Source organism: Juglans microcarpa x Juglans regia, chromosome 7D (genome assembly GCF_004785595.1).
Source record: "Juglans microcarpa x Juglans regia isolate MS1-56 chromosome 7D, Jm3101_v1.0, whole genome shotgun sequence".
NCBI classification, from domain to species: Eukaryota; Viridiplantae; Streptophyta; class Magnoliopsida; order Fagales; family Juglandaceae; genus Juglans; species Juglans microcarpa x Juglans regia.
This window is the reverse complement of record NC_054606.1, coordinates 15,980,430-16,000,070: the sequence shown is the minus strand read 5'-3', so window position 1 is coordinate 16,000,070 and position 19,641 is coordinate 15,980,430. Positions and strand designations below refer to the sequence as shown.

The 19,641-nt window shown below is 36.3% G+C and overlaps 1 protein-coding gene across 3 annotated transcripts; it reads left to right on the top strand.

Moving 5' to 3' along the window:
- The first annotated feature begins 2,982 nt into the window (after positions 1-2,982).
- On the top strand, positions 2,983-19,284 carry LOC121239294. Of its 3 annotated transcripts, none has more exons than XM_041136504.1 (13): positions 2,983-3,195; positions 3,700-3,871; positions 3,977-4,039; positions 4,174-4,279; positions 4,412-4,516; positions 4,596-4,672; positions 4,807-4,912; positions 14,220-14,292; positions 14,464-14,655; positions 16,803-16,923; positions 17,832-18,056; positions 18,131-18,182; positions 18,259-19,073. In XM_041136504.1, exons 1-12 carry the CDS (start codon positions 3,128-3,130, stop codon positions 18,176-18,178), a joined length of 1,356 nt encoding a protein of 451 aa, XP_040992438.1. In that variant the 5' UTR covers positions 2,983-3,127; the 3' UTR covers positions 18,179-18,182; positions 18,259-19,073. The 3 variants fall into 3 exon arrangements, with proteins under 3 accessions (XP_040992438.1, XP_040992437.1, XP_040992439.1); XM_041136503.1 differs by lacking the exon at positions 18,259-19,073 and adding an exon at positions 19,099-19,284 and having other exon boundaries at positions 2,984-3,195; XM_041136505.1 differs by lacking the exon at positions 18,259-19,073 and adding an exon at positions 19,099-19,284 and having other exon boundaries at positions 2,985-3,195; positions 18,131-18,219.
- Positions 19,285-19,641: the final 357 nt, after the last annotated feature.

Below are 19,641 nucleotides of genomic sequence, written 5' to 3'. Positions count from 1 at the left end.
CTATTTTAGCCCCCGAAAACAAAGCAACAACAGCCCAATGCCATTTTGTTTAAAGCCACTACACACGATGCCAGCCCGTTCACATCACAATCGAAGTTAGAGTTTGAAGGCTTCAGCGCCTCCAAACTCCAACTTTGAACTTTGACTTTTTTTTAAAAAAAATTTAGATATAAAACGACGTTGTTTTACATCTGAAATTTTTTTAAAACCCTAACTAAACGATGTCGTTCCATTTCAAGTGGAACAACATCATTTTCTTCACATGTTGTTTTCTTCTTCCCCCTTTCTCTTCTACTGTTTTCTCTCTTTGTTCTCTCTGTTTGTCCCGTCAATTTCTTCACGCCATGCCATTTGCCGTTATCCTGCCGTCATCACGAGCCCAGGGCCACTGTAGAATACTTCCCGTCAGCATCAATTGTTATATTACCACCTCATATGCTCCTCATTTGATTCACAATTGGTGTTTATTTTTTATGATTTTCGAATTTTAGAGTTTTCAATTTTAGAAATTTTGTTACCCTGGAATATTCAACAAGCATATATATTGTTATAGTTATTGATTTTGGAGTGTGTAGAAATATGTGTATTGAGGAAATGGTTGTCATCAAATTTTACCCACGGAAGCATAAATAAGATAGTGAACGAATGGTGTTTGTGGAAATGTCACTAAGAATTATGAACATTTGCTCGAGCTACGTGTTGAGCATGTGTCGAGCACACAATATATTTTAGAAGTCGCTCGAGCTCCATGTCGTGCGAGTGTTGAGCAAACTCTTTGTCTGAGTTACCGCTCGAGCTCCATGTCTAGCTTGGGTTGAGTGAACTATCTATCTGACTTCCACTCGAGCTCCATATCGAGCGCTTGTCGAGCGAACTCTCTATATTAGTTTCGCTCGAATGCTATGTCGAGCGCCTGTTGAGCGAACTCTCTGTATGAGTTCTGTTCGAGCCGTGTTGTGCTCGCTTCGACCCCTTTTTACTTTAACACACTTCAACACTTGTTACAACACAATTTAACAAAGATTTTCACAAGAATATGTGAACACACTCTTTTTTACATTAACAAATACTACTAGAAATATTTATACGGGCTATAATATATGTTTAGGACGTATTTAATGTGTCTATTTTTTTACATGAAGTCTTCAAGTTAAGCAAGAACTTGAGACCCTTGAGTTCGCATAAAAATTTAAGTAGACCGTGATACACAGTATAACTTAATCTATTCATTTTTCAATTTTGCCTCAAATTAACGTTACCATAAAAACATATAAAACCTTGAGGAAACGTTTTAACATCATGCTAATTAATTAATACAGTCAAGTAGTGAGCTTTTTTTATTTAAATAAATACCATGAGACTATGAGAGGAACACCAATTTGGGGTCCACAAACCACCACCACCTTTTGCAATTCTATCTCCCCCATTTATGAGTCTTTTGACATATTCATCAATTTTAATTCTTTTATACTATTATAAGATTTGTATTTGGGTGAAGGACATGAGTTCAAGATTTATATTAATTAAATGATAAGTAAATAAGATTATACTATTATACTTTTCATTCATAAATTATCTTCTTCTTTTTTTATTATAAAATTGACTACATGCAATGCATCATATACATATACATAACATGCTATAATTTTTTTTTTTCTAATTTGTTTGTTTCTAATTTATTTTTTCAGCATAATTGAGATAGATATAAATGCTACACCTAGTGGGGACGATCGTTCACAAGGGAATGCCACATTTCCTACATCGATAGGTACTTCCACCCCTAGACCCATATCTAGAGCAGCTACTTCTTGTGCAAGTAATCGAGTCCAAATAGATGTAGAAGATGATGATATGTTTAATGAGGAGGAGGAGATTCATATTGAGCACGATCGACCACCACGACCTACTAAAAAAAGGTCGTGGACATGATAACATTTCACCAAAATTCTTCGTGATAGTGCGAACCTGCAGGCGAGATGCCACCACTGTGGGCAACTTTGTGGATGTCATTTGAAGAAGCAAGGCACCTCTATGTTAATAACATATCTTAAAGGTTGCCAACGGTATAAGATACACAAGAGATTGGTGGCCACTGATCAAACCAAGTTCATTTACGAAACTTCTACGACCAATAATGGTATGCAGATTAAGAAACTGTCAATCGCTCAATACAATGAGAAGATGTTGAAGGAATTACTTATAGAGATGACTTTGGCTGTTTAATTAATGTATTTTTTGTTTTATTCTGATACATTATTACATTGTACAATGTAAATTGGTTGATGACTTTGGTTGTTTAGTTAATATTTGGTTGTGATTATGCTGGTTGTTTGGGGGCTGCTTTGCATTTTTTTATTTATCTTGTGTTTGTCATTGTGCATTTACTTTTCTTTGGTTTTGTAATGTATGTAATTTAATCATTATATTTAAGTTTTTTAATTGATTTTTATAGCATTTTTTGGAAACTCACTAGGATGTGTAAATATTTTTTTTTACAGTATTTCAGAAGCCCAAATATCATAATCGGCCTTGGGCCTTGGAAGTGGCCCAGGGATTTAGAATTGGGCTCTGGGGGTTTAAAAGTGGGCCCAGAGACTCAGAATTGGGCCTTGGCCCAAGCACACTTCGATCGGAGCTCCGACCTCCGATCGGAGTCGGAGTCAGAGTACACGATTACCTCCGAAGTTGGAGGTGGGCACTCCGACTCCGTCGGAGACGGAGCCCACCCTAGATACTTCTATGATCCCACCTAAATTTTGTCTAATTTTCAATATGAGAAATGATATTTATAGTCATAAAGTGCATAAGCGTCATATATCCTTTTTAAAATGTGAGTTAATATGAAACTCACATAAAAAATTAATTTTTTAATAATAAACCTCACACTTTTTTAGAAGAAAAGCACGACATTTGTACAACTTATTACTATATCTGATATTACTTAGAAGCAACTTTCAACTGTTTCCTTATATTACCTGTCTTGCCCTTTTTGCCGCGGCACGCTGTCAAAGGTATTATATTTAATTTTTGAAAATAAATGTGCCCGTAAAATTTGGGCGCTTCCATTGCCATAGAAGTTTGACCCCAAAGAAACTTTGAGGGAGGGAGGGAGAGAAATATAGCAGATATGGATGGTTCTCTAGATTTTGAGTTTGAAGACCCACTTCTCAGTTCCCCTGTTGTTACCAAGAAAAGGTTTCTTCACTAAAAACACTTTCCCATCTTTTAATTTCTTGTTTTATTTCAGCACATTTTGATAGATTTTTTTTTCCCTGTAAGTAAGAGTTTATCTTATTCGTTGTCACTGTTACGGAAACCCTGCGTCCGGGTTATTAGTAGCCTGCACTAGAACCATGTTTTGCAACTTTTTTTCGGTTATGTAATAATTTCACTCATCAAGTTCTGTTTTGATTCTCTTGTTTAAATGGAACTTTGATGCTGATTGCGGAAAAATAAAATTGAAAATGATTTATATTTTTTTTTTTTCAAAATTCCTATCATCTGTGTAATTATCTTTTGAGTTTATTGAGAGCCCCTACGTGCTCTCTCTTCCCATTTTGTACTGGGCAAGAGTTAATTTGGCCTTAAAAATGAACTCATTTGTGGGGCACTCTCTGTATTTTGAGTTTATATGTTGTTTGGTAATTGGTGAAAAGCCATTGATTTTGCATTGGAATAACTCTTTTCAATGTCAACCAGGAAGAAGGTTATTGGGTTGGATGATCTTTTGAGTGATTACTACAAAGAGAGAAGCAAACTTGTCGAGAGGGAGTCTATACAAGAAAAGGCCCAAAAGGCCTACAACTCAGATGACGATGTCAATACCAAAGAAGCTTCACTTTCTGAAGTGATCGATCAATGCCAAAATCAGGTACAATGACTTTTCCAATAGTATCGATATTACTAATCTTATTTTTAGAATGTCTTCACTTTTTGTCTGCTTTTCATACTGTAAATATGAACCTTTTTTTTGTAGATGAGAGAAATTAGCGGTGAGGAAGATATGTCAACGTGGGGCATGCGTGTATTTGGGAATCAGGTTTCCTCAATCCATGAATGAAATCTTAGTGCTGCCTAACTTGTTACATGCATAATTTTCTGAAGTGTTTGATAATAACCCTACTTGGGATAACTGATAGTTCTTTATCTTCTCTCCCTCTCCATGAATTGCAGAAAGTTCCACCACCTCTAGCTTTTCCTGGGCTTGAAAGTTGTGCCCTCTTGCAGTCTTTTATGAAGAATGAGCTCAATTCCCTCTTTGAACTTGATTCAGATAAAGGTGGCTAATGTTTTCTGTATATTTGGTTTTTTCGCTAATCATGCTTATCTTATATACATGTACACTGAGTTCATATTGTACGTATGTTCTGTAAATATTATGCCTGTTCACCACTTTGACATGCTTTTGCAGGAGACCTGTTCCTTGAAGGATTGTTAGCAAATGGCTGGCTTTCAAAATTGGCATTTATATGCGGTCATGTAGAAAAATCAATGGCCGTGTGGACATTTAATTTGAGTAAGTTTATCAGTTACTTTAGCTTGTGCATTAAACCATTGCAAGTTTTCTTTGATGTGCTTATCTTTTGGCTTAATAGTGTTATATTCGTCGAAAGAAGAATTGAGAACATCTGCATGTGACTTTTGGTGTGCTATTTTGTCATCAAAAGATGAGGTAATATTAATCTTATTTTGTTTCTTGGGAGCCAAGTTTAATTGTTATATATATTGGAGAAGTTCAGAGGGTAATTTTTTTATTGGCATTCTCTGAGCTTATCTACTCTAACTTTTGACCTGTTTGATCTACAGCCTGTCTTGATTGATTGGCTTCCTAGCTATTTTGAATTAAAAGGGGCTCTTGAAATTTATGGATTTCAATATAAGTTTTCATTCAACAGAGACTCTTTGCATGCAGGTAAGCTTTTTGACTGTTTACCAGTTTTTCTCATGCACAATGCAGATTATCGAGATTTATATTATGAACATGATAGATTTGTTCAGGGTAGGGTTGTAAATGAACCAATTTGTTTGATAGGCCCTCGGTACTTGTTCGGTTAAACTCGAATTGAATTCAACTTGTGAAAAAAAAGCCCGCTCATGAAAATAGATATCCGTTCGATTAGTAAACGACACATGCTTGACAAAACTTGACTCGACTCGGTTAAGGCTCGTTAAGGCCCGCTCGTTTATACCTGAGTTGACTTGTTACCTCGACTTGAGTAAAACTCATTCATATATTGAGTTTTACCGATCAAAAAAAATATATACATAGACCTATGTATATATACATATATATGTGTATATGTATTAGCTAATAATATAAGCATAACACTTTTATAATTAAACATATAATATCTAACTTAATTAATTACTTATGTCTATATATTGAATATACTTCATAGCTATTTTTTATAATTTATACAATAATTATTCAATAAGATTTAATAATTTCATATACTAGTATGTGAGAATCATATATGAAATAAATATATGCTATCATATTATGTGTATGTATTAATAATTTGTGTAGGCATATAATATGTTGTTATTATAGATAAATATCAACTAGTTAGATATTAATTATTTATAAATTTTTAAAATCTTATAATTCAATAGAGGTTCTACTTGTTAATTGTACAAATTCAATATTAGATTTTTTATTTTTTATTTATCTAATTCATTAATTATTAAATCTTATTTAAAAAATAAACAATTCGAGTCGAGCTCAACTCGAGCTGGAATTGGGAATTTAGCTTACCGGTTGAGATCAAACAAAGAATAAATAAAAATCTTGAGCTCGGGCTCGAGTTTGAGTATTTTGAGTCGAGCCGAGCTCGGCAAGCCAAAGACCGGCTCGGCTCAACTCGATTACAACCCTAGTTTAGGGTAAAATACAAAAACCCCCAAAACTATCAATTTTGGCAATCACTCCCCAAACAACCAAAAAACCAGTGCAACCCCTCAGTCAAAAAATTGGCATAAATACCCCTTCAAAATTTGAAAAAATAAAAAATCTGAAAATTTAAGAAAAAAAATATATTTAAAATATATTTATGTTTTCTTAAAAATATATTGTCTATTTGTTAATAGGTATTTTGTCTTTTTTTTTTTGTCTTTTTTTTTTTTTTTTTTTTGGTTGAGAATTTGCGAGGGTAATATCATCTGTTTAAGGGGGGGGGGGGGGGTTCATTGAAATTTTTTGTTAGTTTAGAGGGTGACTGCTAATTTTGATAGTTTAGGTAGTGATTGCAAATTGAGTGGCAGTTTAAGGGGGCTTTGTATATTTTTCCCTTTTGTTTATCTTCTCTTCTTTAGAGTGTGGTCCAGGTTCAAAAACCTCGTGATATTATCTATGGAAGTTAGGAAGAATTCATAGTGGAGTTAATAGTATTGATGACATGCTTCCTGTATCAACTCTCTGATTTTGTCACTATGGATATGTTTGTGGATATGGTGTCACAGCAACTAGGCATATTTATTTTTAGGTTCTCAATTCTTTTTCTTCCCTTTTTTCCCTCATCCCCATCTTGAATCAGCCTAGAATGGTTTTTCTGGTTCCTAAAATTCTCTGTTTTACTTCTTCACAATCCAATGAAAAAGGGTATTACGAAAGGACTTGAGCTCTAGCACTGCTTTGAAGCAATCCTCGAAACTATGGTTGTTTCATTCCCTCCAAAGACACCACAATAAACACAACAGGGTCATACTCCATAGCACTGCACATTGATGGCTATGAAATTACTATTTCCAATCTGTTAAGAGATCCACCACATGAGAAGGCATAATCCAATCCATCCAAAGAGGCCAAAAACCATGTTCCAAAGAAGGCCAGGAACCTCAAAATGGAACAGAAGTTGATCCACTAATTCCCACTCTTCTTGCACATGTAACAACTGTTAACCACTAATATGCTTTGATTTCTCACATTGTCCAATGTAAGAATCTTTCCAAAAGCCGTTGTCTTAGATGGGTCCCATGAAGTCCCATCCTACACAAATACAACTGGTCAAAGAATGATGAGAATAGGTCTACCTCCCAATCATTAGCTTCCCTAACAAAAGATAAACACCATTGGGTAGATCTGAGCACCGTGTGACAATGATCTACCACATAGGTCTCCTTATCACGAGCCATTCTAAACAACTCTAGGAAGGTACTTCTCAGGGATCAATTTCGACACTGCAAATAGGCCAAAAACCATGTTCCAAAGAAGGCCAGGAACCTCACAATGCAACAGAAGGTGATCTGCTGATTCCCAGTCTTCTTGCACATGGAACAACAATTAACCACTAATATGCTTTGGTTTCTCACATTGTCCAGTGTAAGAATCTTTCCAAAAGCTGTTGTCTTAGATGGGTCCCAAACCATTTTTGCCATGAAGTCCCATTCTACACAAATACAATTGGTCAAAGAATGATGAGAATAGGTCTACCTCCCAATCATTAGCTTTAAACGAAAGATAAACACCATTGGGTAGATCTGAGCTCCATGTGACAACGATCTTCCACATAAGTCTCCTTATCACGAGCCATTCTGAGTAACTCTGGGAAGGTACTTCTTAGGGATCAATTTCCACACTGCAAATCCTACCAAAAGTGAATCTTGGACAAGCCATCCTAACTTCTTCTAATGTTCTTCCAAAGACCAACCCCAAAAGACCCACTTACCTCATTTGAACACCAACCACCTCCTGAGCTTCCATACTAGGTATCTATCAGCACCTGTCTTGCCATTTTTACAGACTATTTGGTGATAAATACAATGTAGATGATTGTATGTTCTAAGGTGTATCAATCGTGTAATTTACATTGTACAGAAGTCATGGATCTTTCTTAGTCTATACTAGTGATAAGGATATTTGTGGGGGTTTTGGTGCCTGGCATTCTCTGCAAAAGTAATCGATAGTCTTATGTGCAATTTGTGGTAGATTATGCTAAATTGGTCATTTCATTATGAAACTGGGTTGGCCAATGAATAATCAATTCCATTGTTTGGCAATAAAGAATTTAATTATAATGAGTTTGATAAATTAAATTCTAATTTTTAACTCTATAACAAATATGCAGTTTCTTTTGTGTCCAAAACCATTCCGCTATAAATACCTGAATGTTATTCATGTTGTTTTGACTTGTTTGGCATGTCAGTTATGGGTAGCTACACTATGCGATTCAAAATGATTGTATCTCATTCACATGATTCTTTACTTTTGCTTGAATTCAAGAAGACCGTCCTTGACTTCAAATGCAAGTCAACCATTCCTGGCCGTGAAAAAAAAATTAATATGAGGAAAAGGAACACAAAAAAGGGAATGTGTTAATAAATTAATTATCTAACTTGAGAAGCTTTTGTATGCTGGTATTTGTCACTGCAGTAGTCTTCTTGGTCTGGTTATTAGTGGTCCTGTTTATATGTTGGTTTCGCGCTCTCATATCAGTCTAACAATTGATAGTTTATTTAGTTTTGTTATCAGGGCGCCATCTTTTTCTATTCGGTAATGCATGTAGTGGTTGACCATATATAGATTCTTTTTTTTTTTTATAAGTAAATAAGTAGTTTTATTGAATAGAATGAAACTAGGCAATGCTCAAATACACAGGAAGTATACAAAGTGAGACACCTAATTACATTCTAGTGAACTGAAAAGAAGATAGAAACTCATGGATATTCCCACCCTTCAATACAATAGCAGAAAACCACTGTAAAAGAGAGAATATAAATAAATTCCAGATTTCCCTCACTGCACTCTCCTTGTTATTAAAACACCTATCACTCCTTTCCGACCGTAGACATCACGTTAAGCACAAAGGTATCATACGCCACACTGCTGCCAATTGTACACTAATATGCCTTTTGTTCCAGCACGCTAGTAATTCCACCATACTCTTAGGTATTACCCAACTCAGTTAGGCTCTATCAAGGATACAAGACCATAATTCCCCTGCCACCTCACAATGTAAAAGCAAATGATCTATCGATTCTCCATTCCTTTTGCACATGTAGCACCACTTCATGACCTCCATACCCCGCTTCCTTAAATTATCAACTGTCAAAATCTTTCCAAGCGCAACTATCCAAGTAAAAACCGCAACTTTAGACGGAGCTCGTGCTTTCCAAATACTCTTCCATGGGAAAAAGGTCAGCTGTTGTACTGTCAAAGCCTTGTAAAAAGATCTAACAGTAAACTTTTTTCTCCCCGTGTGAATCCACAAAATACGGTCACCCCCATTTCCTCCTACCTTTGCTGAATACAAGTAACTAAAAAAGGTTGCCATCTCATCAAGTTCCCATTCCTAAGCATTTCTAGTAAAAGTGACATTTGAAGTTACCGTTCCATTGGCACAACACGACAAATCTGAAACTGCCGCTTGTTGATTTCCAGCCATGCTAAATGCGACTAGCCACTCCAAGCATTGAACCAGAAGCAAAGTCTTGCTCCATCACCCACTCCAAACCTAATATGTTTTTCAAAGGTGTTCCACCCGTTTCTAATAAATTTCCATAGGCTTACTCCATATGACCCCCTACTCTCCTTAGAACACCATCCCCCCACTCACTACCATACTTGTATTAAATTACCTCTCTCCACAATGAGTTCCCTTCCATTTGATACCTTCACAACCACTTACCAAGAAGGGTCTTGTTGAAGATGCTCAAGTTTCGCACCCCTAATCCCCCATTCGCAATTAGACAACACACCCTTTGCCAACTTACAAGGTGAAATCTGACTTCCTCCCCCATGCCACTCCACAAGAAAGCTTTAAACAACTTTTCCATACGGTTAGCTGCTCCCACTGGTAATGGAGAGAGGAAAAGAGGGAAAGATAGTAAGTAGGAAGGTTGGAAATGGTACTTTTAATTAGTGTTAACCTCCCCCCTTTTGATAGATAGAAACACTTCCATCCCGATAATCTTTTCACAATCTTCTTTACCATCCCATCCCAAATGCTCTTTGCTTTAAATGATGCCCCCAAGGGGAGTCCAAGATATTTCATAGGAAGTGAAGCAATTTTATAGCCCAACAACTCTGCTAGAGAAGCAATATTACTCACAACCTCTACCAGTACCAATTCTGACTTTCCCAAGTTCATCTAAGTCTCGAAACAGCTTCAAAACACAACAAAATCGCCCTTAGAGCTTAAATCTGGTCACTAATAGCATCACAAAAGATAAGCGTATCATATGCAAATAATAAGTGAGAAATGGAATTGACACCATTACTGTTGTTTCCCACTGAAAAACCAGCAATAAATCCCCCCCCTAACGGCAGCCTCCACAATGTGGCTCAAAGCCACCATTACTAAAACAAAGAGGAATGGTGATAGTGGATCCCCATGTCGCAGACCCCTCGAAGGCTGAAAAAAACCACAAGATTTTCCGTTGACTAAAATCGAAAACCGAGTGGTCGAAACCCAGTGTTTAATCCATTTGTTTCCAAAACCACATCTTCTCAACATATAAAATAGGAAATCCCAACACATGATCATAGGCCTTTTCTATGTCTAACTTGCAAAGGACCCTCGGAGTCCCGGAGTCCCTTCTCTTAACCGGTTGTCCAAACACTCATTCGCTATCAAAACAGAGTCCAAAATTTGCCGACCTCAAACGAAAGAATTTTGAGGTTTGGAAATGGGTTTGTCCATCACCAAACTCATGCGATTAGCTAACACCTTTGAAATGATCTTGTAGATCCCACCTACCAAGCTAATAGGCCGGAAGCCTTTCAAATTATGGGAACCAACTATCTTTGGGATAAGAGCAATAAAAGTAGCATTTAATGACTTCTCAAACTTAAGATTAAAATGAAAAGTATGGAAAATCTGCATCACTTCCTCATTCACTATCTCCCAACATTCTTTAAAAGAAGCCATAGAAAAACTATTCGGGCTTGGGGTTTTATCTTTGCACACACCTCTCACCACTAGATGCACCTCCTTTTCGACAAACGGCCTCTCCAACCAACTTGCTACCTCTGAATCGAGCTGGTCAAAAAATAAACCATCTAGTTTGGGGCGCCACTCTACTTTTTCAGCTAGGAACTCTTTATAGTACTGCACTATATGGTCTTGGATCTCTTTGGGAGACTATAACACATTTGAGCCTGAATGAAGGACTTCAATAGTGTTGTGGCACCTATGAGAATTTGCCACCTTGTAAAAGAACTTAGGCCTTGTTTGTTTTCAGAAAATATCTTATCTCATCTCATCTTATCTAATAATTACAACTTTCCCAACTTCTAATACAAAATAAAATAAACAATTCAATTATTTCAAATCCCAAAACAAAAATAATATTAAAAAATATATTCTAATAATACTTTATTCAACTTTTTAACTTTAATCTCAACTCATCTCATCTCATTTGATCTACGAAAACAAACGAGACCTTAGTGCATTTATCTCCCTCCTTCAACCAAAGCCCTTTGAATTTTGCCTCCAAGATATTTCCTCCATCAACAAAACTTTCTCAATTTCGGTTACCACCACATTCTTTTTTGACAAAGAGTCCTCATTCATCTCTCCTTCCTCCAATACTTGCAGCTCATCCCAAAGAATATTTTTCTGTACTTCCATATGTTAAAATACTTCTTCATTCCACTTCTTTAAATCAACCTTTAGAGCTTTAAGTTTGCCCGCCACTACGAAACTAGGTGTTCCTTCAAAGGAATAAGCTTCCCACCAGGCCCTTACCTTCTCCACAAATCTATCAACTTCCAATCACATATTCTCAAATTTAAATGGACACCTACCCCCATGAATGCCACCACAATCAAGCAAAATTGGAAAATGATTGGAACATACCCGTGACAACCTTTTCTGACATAGTTCTGGAAAGTGCATCTCCCACGAAGGGGATACTAGAAATCTATCCAACCTTGACCACCCTCAACTGTTGGACCAAGTACACCCCCCCCCCCCCTCCTCCCAAAACACCACCAAAGGAAGATCCACGAGATTCAACTCAAAAATCAACTCCAAAAAGTTTTCCATTGCTCTTATCGACGTAGATGTCCCCGCCCTCTCACTAGGGAACCGAACAATGTTGAAATCACCACAAAAAATCCAAGGTAAATCTCATAAAGAATATAGACCCGCCAATTCCTCCCACAATAAGCTTCTATCACTATCCACATTGGGCCCATACACACCCGCAAAAGCCCACCACCACCCATCCTTAGTATTCCTAAAAGATACAGCCATAGAGAAGGACCCGATGCAATTCTCTACAATCTCCACCACTCTCCTGTCCCACATCACCAACACAACCAACACACCTCCTGAAGCCCCCGACGTAGCTAAATAATACCACCCCACAAAGGAACAACCCCACAAACTGCAGATTATACTTCTATCAACACCACACACTTTAGTCGCTTGTAGACAAACAATATCAACTTTCCAACTACGGAGAAGAGATCTAATGTTTTAGACGTTTATTCACATCATTGATCCCTCTTACGTTCCAAGACAGTATTTTAGGATTCATTAACAAAAATAGAGTCCCTCCCTTTTGTTCTATCTCTCCCTAAAGTTCCCTCTTTGTTATCATTATTGATAGAACATTGCAATCGTTTCAACTCTCTCCTTTCTAACAGCTGACTTCATGGCCGTGGAGTGACCAGCTTCAATGGCTATTAAGAGAGCCATGAATTGTTCTTCATATCCATTACATATCAATCCCTCCCAACCTTGAAGCTCCCCGACTTTTTTGAACACCCAATCTAATACTCTAGGTGTGATCTAAGGGGGAAGTGTCTGTAGAGGAGACAAACTAACCATCTCCTCCTCCTCACTGTCTTCAAAAATCAAGGATTGCTTCCACAGGCTAGTCCCCTCATCCACTGACCTCAATTTGTCCACAGTTTCCCCTTCCTCCATTACCAGCGCATAGGACACCATCTCTAACCCTCTCGAGACTTCCTCTGAGGCTGTCGGGACTTTCTGTGCTTGAGGTGAAATCAAAGACTCGGGAATAGTGGCCGAAACATCATCGCAAGAACTGGCCGTAGCAAGCTCGGGGACAACAGCCTTGCCGCTGCTCACAGACACCTTCTCTGACCTCTTTGTAGTTGTCTATGCACTAGCGGGCTCCGGTGAGATGGTCTGAGTAGGTATTAAGTCATCGTAAACAAGTGAGGTAGCATTAAACCCTCCTCCAGCCTCCCATCATCTCAACCTTCTCTGACGTTTTCAACTAAGAAAAGAATACTTGACATAAGAACAATAATAAGTAAAGTCTAAATAGTGAAAAGCCACTGTCTTCACTGAGCTCATTGTCCCCCTCTAGCATTCTTTTGGTTTTTTTTTTTCCCTTCTCATTTTGAATCCACATCGAACGCCATTTTCGAACCTAGCCAAACCCATTTTGAATAATATTCTAATTTATAATTAGAAACACAAATTTCAAATTTCCTATATCATAGAAAAATAAATAGGTCATAATTAGACTAATATATTTCATAAGAGAATTTTCTTTTGGGATATATAGCATAATTTCGTCCATTTTGGGATTTAAATAGAATTTTTATACATAATTTTAATATTACTCATCAACATTACTTTTTTATTAATATATTCATTATTATATAATCAATAATTATTAAATCATATCCAATCATTGGTGGGACCCACCACTTTATCAAATCCCAAAAAGTCAAAACTATCTCATCTCATCTCACTATCCAAACATATATTTTTTTACAAACTATCTCATCTCATCTTAACTCATCTTATCTGAACTGTGTAACCAAACGAAACCTAAGAAAAACAGAAGGACCCCCCAAAGGCTACACCTTCCTTCACTATGGCAGCCAACCACCCCAACGATACTTGATCAATGGAAATGTGATTCACCACACGACCACTACTCTCTGTGATTCTCCACCACCTTTCATTAACCTTCTTAAACTCAAAACACTTTTGATCAATGATAACATTCCTACTCGACCCCATCACGATGAAACACTCATAACGTGATGAAGAATACTAAGCTAAACACCACTGGACTCTACCACCATTAACAGGAAAGTAGCACCAACGAAATGAAGCAACATTTTTTCTCAATTGTATGGAGAGAAAAAATTAGTAAGACGAATATATGTAGATTCTCTTGGATATATTTATTTATAAATTGTGTTCGTCTTTTCAAAATTTTCATTTACATAAAATATCCACAATTGGTAGTAAAAATTTGTCTCTATTGTTTTTAATGGTCTTGCCTTACAGGTTCTAATTGTGGAGGGCCACCTCAAAATATTAGATCTTGGGTCAGATTTGCTGCTGCTTGTAGTCATGTAAGGTAATTGACAAATGGATCTACTTTTTTTTGGGAACCATCGGCTTTGAGGCTGCTGATCTATTTGCAAACAATAGTTTGCATATTGGTACTGCATAGTTGATACCCAGATGCTGTGGATGATGTAAGGTTTAGCACGTGGTTGATTTTTCTTGGTTTTTATTTTCGTTGTAGGAATAAACTCTCTATCCTTTCAACCTCAGAAGCCGAAGATTTAGTTGAAGTCATTATTTTTCTGTTCTTAGATCACCAGCTTCATGGTCTGGCGGTTCTTTTATACGAATGTATGAAATCACTTATCAGTTACTTCACGGAGAAAGAATGGAAGAACAGCTGTAACAAGATAGCAAAATCACTTGCTTGCAGGTTATTAACTTATACTACTCGATTGGGTTGGATCCGTATCTCCGTAATTTGACTAAATATGCTGCCTTTTTTATTATCATATAAGTGTTCATCTATATCCCTTTTTTGTTATGTATTTATTGAATTTTGGTGATTAATCATTGTCTCCTTTTTATGGTTATTAATAAAAGGATGGATTTATCTTGTTTTTCTGTATCAAGCTACCAACTGCTTCCAGTTACCATAGGAATTGACATGCTACAGGCATTATTATGAATTTGGGTCCGCATGAACCAGAAAGTGATTCAGTTTTGAATATTTAAGTTGGTCTACTACATTTTTATTTTATTTTTATTTTTTTAATCTATCTAGATGGGACTAAGATATATGGAAAAAATGTGCAATTGTCAGATTCCTTCGGTATTGGTAGGTGTGGAAATATCATATTGTTATGTGGACTATCAATGTAAACAACAAAACAGAATGCTATGAATTTAGAAAATATTGTATTATTTCTGCATATAGTCTTTTTTATGACAGCATTAGAAAAAGGGGGAAAGGAAACGGAAGTAACATTGAAACAGGTTTAGTAAAAGTCCTGGTTATCAGTGCCTTAGGTGATGCGTAGTTGTTGAACTCAACTGAAGCTTTAAATAGATCAATGCTCCCCCAGAATCAGTGCATGTTTATGTCTACAGTTCATGCATCACATGTACGCCTTACATTTTGGTAAGAAAATTTTTAAAAAAACATATCAAAAGAAAAAAAGTTTTTTCCATTTATTTTTGTTCAGAAATATTGTCGGGTTTAACACATTTGAGCATTTCCCCCTGAAATATAGGTATTTTTCATCTCGTGCATTTTATTTCAAGACCTTCATTTTGGCCAAGCTTCGTTATTTAAACTTTTCAAATGTTTAGAGTTATTAGGATTAGAAAAATGATTAATATCGAACTACTTTCAAGTCAGCATCAAACACTGCAGGCAACATATGCAGGGTGATTTCAGCACTTTGGAAAAAAGGAAAAGAAAAATAAAATAATGTTGACAACTGGAAAGGGATGATTAGGCCGGCCATGTTTGGACACTTAGATTGGATGAGATGAGATTCTAAAAATTTTCATAATTTCCTTTCCAAACATCACTCAAACACAACATTTTTCAATTTCAAATCTTAAACTTTTTCATCTAATTATTACCTAATCATTACAACTTTCCCAAACTTCCAAACAAAACATTAAAAATAATACAATTTTTTCAAATTTCAAAACAAAAATTATATTAAAAAAATTATATTCAAACAAGATTTTAACTTTATTGTATTTATTCAACTTTTTCTCTCTCATTTCACAAAACTGAATAAAACATCTTAACTCAAATCATTTTACTACTATTCACAAACCTATTCACAGAATTCTCATCTCATCTCATTACCCAATTAAATGTGTCATATTTGTTTTCTGAACAATCCCAGGGCACCTTGAATGCCTGCTACATGAGAAGAGGCAGAGGGTAATGTGGATACATTGGGAGGGTGTGAGAGCACCCATATGGCAAAAAGAAAAGTTTTGAACTTAAGCTATTCATTATTAGGAGAAGAATGGATATAATATTTCTAGAGTTAAGTCTGGGTTTTTGTGTTTTGACACGCAATAAGTATTCACAAGACCTCCAATGATCGTGGGGTGATCAGTCTAGGGACTAACTTTGGAGAGGTGGCTTGTTGGGTGAGGGCTGGTACATGAATTGTGTGATATTGATGATGCTATTAGTGGCCTCAGCAGAGCTTTGTGATGACATCTTAAGTTGTAATGGTTCCAAGAATGATAGAGGCTATTGATGATGGTAATAGCATATTGTAGTGCGCTTGTGGTAATAAGATATATGATGGAAGTGGCAAAAGATTATATGGATTATAGTAAAAGGCATTCTTTATATTGCTTTTGATGTATTTGATTAAAGGTCGAGGTGGTAGCTGCTACATTAATAAGTAAGTTGCTGATAACTGAGATTCAATCCTGTGCTTAAATTTTTGTACAGCCTTTCAGTGGTGGAATAATTGATTGGTGATTCCTAGTAAATAGTCAAACTGAAAAAATATTGTTTACTTACCTTCTGCTACTCAAAATTTCCCCTCTGATAATGCTGATTGCATGTTGTAAATGCAGAGTTCCTAGGGACTTAAACTGCTTGCGAGCTGTGGAATGCATTTCAGGATATGATACCCGTAGTAAGCAACTTAGAAGTTCAGTTGCCTATCAAATTCTTCTTGTTTGTTTTGATAATAAGGTAGGCTATATTCTCTTTACAATTTAGCTTATGTATTGTTCTTGTATATCCATTCATTCTCTTACCTTTATGCTAATGCTGACGAGGCAAAAGCCATTTTTTTTTGTTTATTTGGTTTTATGTAGATGCTAGATTAATTGATATATCAGTAATACGTCCATGCTAATATGAACTTGGCCAGTTTGAAGGCTTTAGATAAATCTTGAAAGTTCCAGCAATGTTACCCCCCCCCCCCCCCCCCCCAAAAAAAAAAAAAAATTGCTAATGCAACAGCTAATGGAAGTCAGATTTTCAAGGCAGATGCCTTGAATCTTGCAACAAAATTTTCAAGAAAAAGATCCGCCTCATCAAAAAAGGCTTCCTTTTGCTTTGCTGGATAATGCTTTATTCAAGTGCCCTCCTCCATGGCATCTATTAATCCAACTTCCTTTTCTGGTTCAATTTTGATTGTCACAGATTTTGCTTTTTGGTTCTCTATACATTGATTTCCTGCCCATTGTTGATTCTAGTTTTTTTTCCCCAAAATCTATTCCATTGGCAACAGAAAATCTCACAGGTTGTGAATGACTGTTTGATTATAAGAAGTAGCACTGTGTTAATGAGTTTAAAAACTTAGACCATTTATCTTCTTAGTTCATTATTGTTTACAAGAGAGTGGCAGCTTCATGGTCATGTCTGAAAAGCATGTCTGAAAAGCCATTACCATATCTGCAAAAAACATGAGTTCATGCAATCAAAGGACTTTAGTGCTTCATGGCTGAATGGAAGCTCTATCAAATAAGATATCTTTAAACAATAGTCAACTGATTGCTTGAGCCCACTAAACTTCTTTTTGATCTTAAGGTTTCACATCTTTCAAGCTCAGTCAAGTTGTCTTACAAGTCATATTTTGTGATTTTTCACCTCAGGCTACTGATGAAGAAGAGATCATGCGATTGCTTATTGCAATTAATGTGAAAGAAAAAGGTTGTGATCTTTTCAAGATGTACATTTACTTGGTTTTGGCAGAGAATTGGCTCTTGGTTAATCAAATGTTGGAACATAAGCCAGTAATTAATGAAATGTGGGGTCTTTATCTTCGAAACTGCTCTTGCCAAATTTCCAGCACGGACTTGAGGTCCTTTGCATCAAAGGTATGTAATCACACTGCTTCTTATCTCCATATTGTTTGGTGATTTTGATAAAAAGATATTTTTCAATGTTGCAGGTCCGTAATAAGGCTTCATATCTTCTGCAAGGCACTGTCACCAAATAATGTTGTAGAGTATGAATTCTGTCCACCAAACGCGTAAAAAAGTATGCCATTTACCCAGTACCTTCTTTTAATCTGTATAGAAGCTTGATACTAATCAGCTGTGCATTTCTTGTAAGTACATTATAACAAAGGGCATTCTTATTCTGGAGAGTTGCAGAAAGAAAGAAGCATCTTGATAAGAATAGTCGGTTGCTAAATTCAGGAGCACTTTTTCTATTGTATGTGACATTAATCATTGACATATTGAGCAAGTCTGCTATGAAATACGTAGAGCAATGACGGGGGAAGTTCGATCCAATTAATTGTGCCATGCTTTTAAACAATTTGCATTGACAAAGCAAGCGTGGGCTTTTATTTGGGAGTATGACATAATCTAGATTGTGTTCTTTTGGCTATTAACCCGGTTGCCTCCCGGCCTCTTTTCCCTCCTTTTTACTGCTGCTAGCTCCCTACCACAGCACCCAAAAGTCCCCCACCTCAACCCCCAAAACAAAGTCGCAAACACCAACACTTCTCAATATGTTGTTTTTTCGCCAAATTGGATGGGTATTGGCATTGGGATATAATGATTTTCATGCCAACCAAACATCTGAAAAAGTTTTTGACATTGTTTTACCAAACAATGGTAAACAGGTGGGTTTCCTAGAAAATATTTCAAACCAAAAAATATTGCTATTTTCTCCATTTAATGTCGAATCAAATGGAGCATGCATATCTTTATGGATAAATTTATTGCCTTGCGGGTGGTGAAACAGGGGCTACCATCTAATCGGTTGTGTTTATGGGCCATTCTGATATTTTATTTTGCTTTTGATTATTGAATAACACTAAAGATAACTGAATTTTGCCTTTGGTTAACATCCCATTGCTTGCATTATACCAATGTACAATTGGCTAACTATTGGATTTGGTTTTTGCAGGAAGTTTCAGATGGGTGAATATTTTGAATCCACTTGATGAAAGTTTTGTGATGGGTTGAAATCCTCTCTTTTGGATAGCAAGAGTTTTGAAGAATGTTGAAGTTCGACTTCTAATGGTGTTGGGATTTTGAAGGGGATGCTGTATTTGTACCTGTTAATGTATAATCAGAAGCTACTTGATGTGTATACCTGTTAAGACTATCTACGCATGCTCTCTTTCTTTTGCTTTTTCTGCTTTTTGCTTCACAAAGAATCTACTTCTAAAGTTGCGTTTCGGTAGTGAGGTATTCTCAAGTATTCTGTAAATAGTAATGAAAAAGTAATAAAAAAGTAATGAATAGTAGTGAAATATTCTCACTAAGCCTACATACCTGTTAACCAATGAATTTGCTTGCTCCGAGCAAATATCAAGCTAAATTCGTATGCTGTTTGTGGGCTAGAAATTAAGCTATCCAGACGTAACTCCAATTGGAAAGCAATTGAGAGCTCCGTTACGTCTAGTAACGAATCCATGTTTACAAACTTATTGCAAGTGGCCCTCTT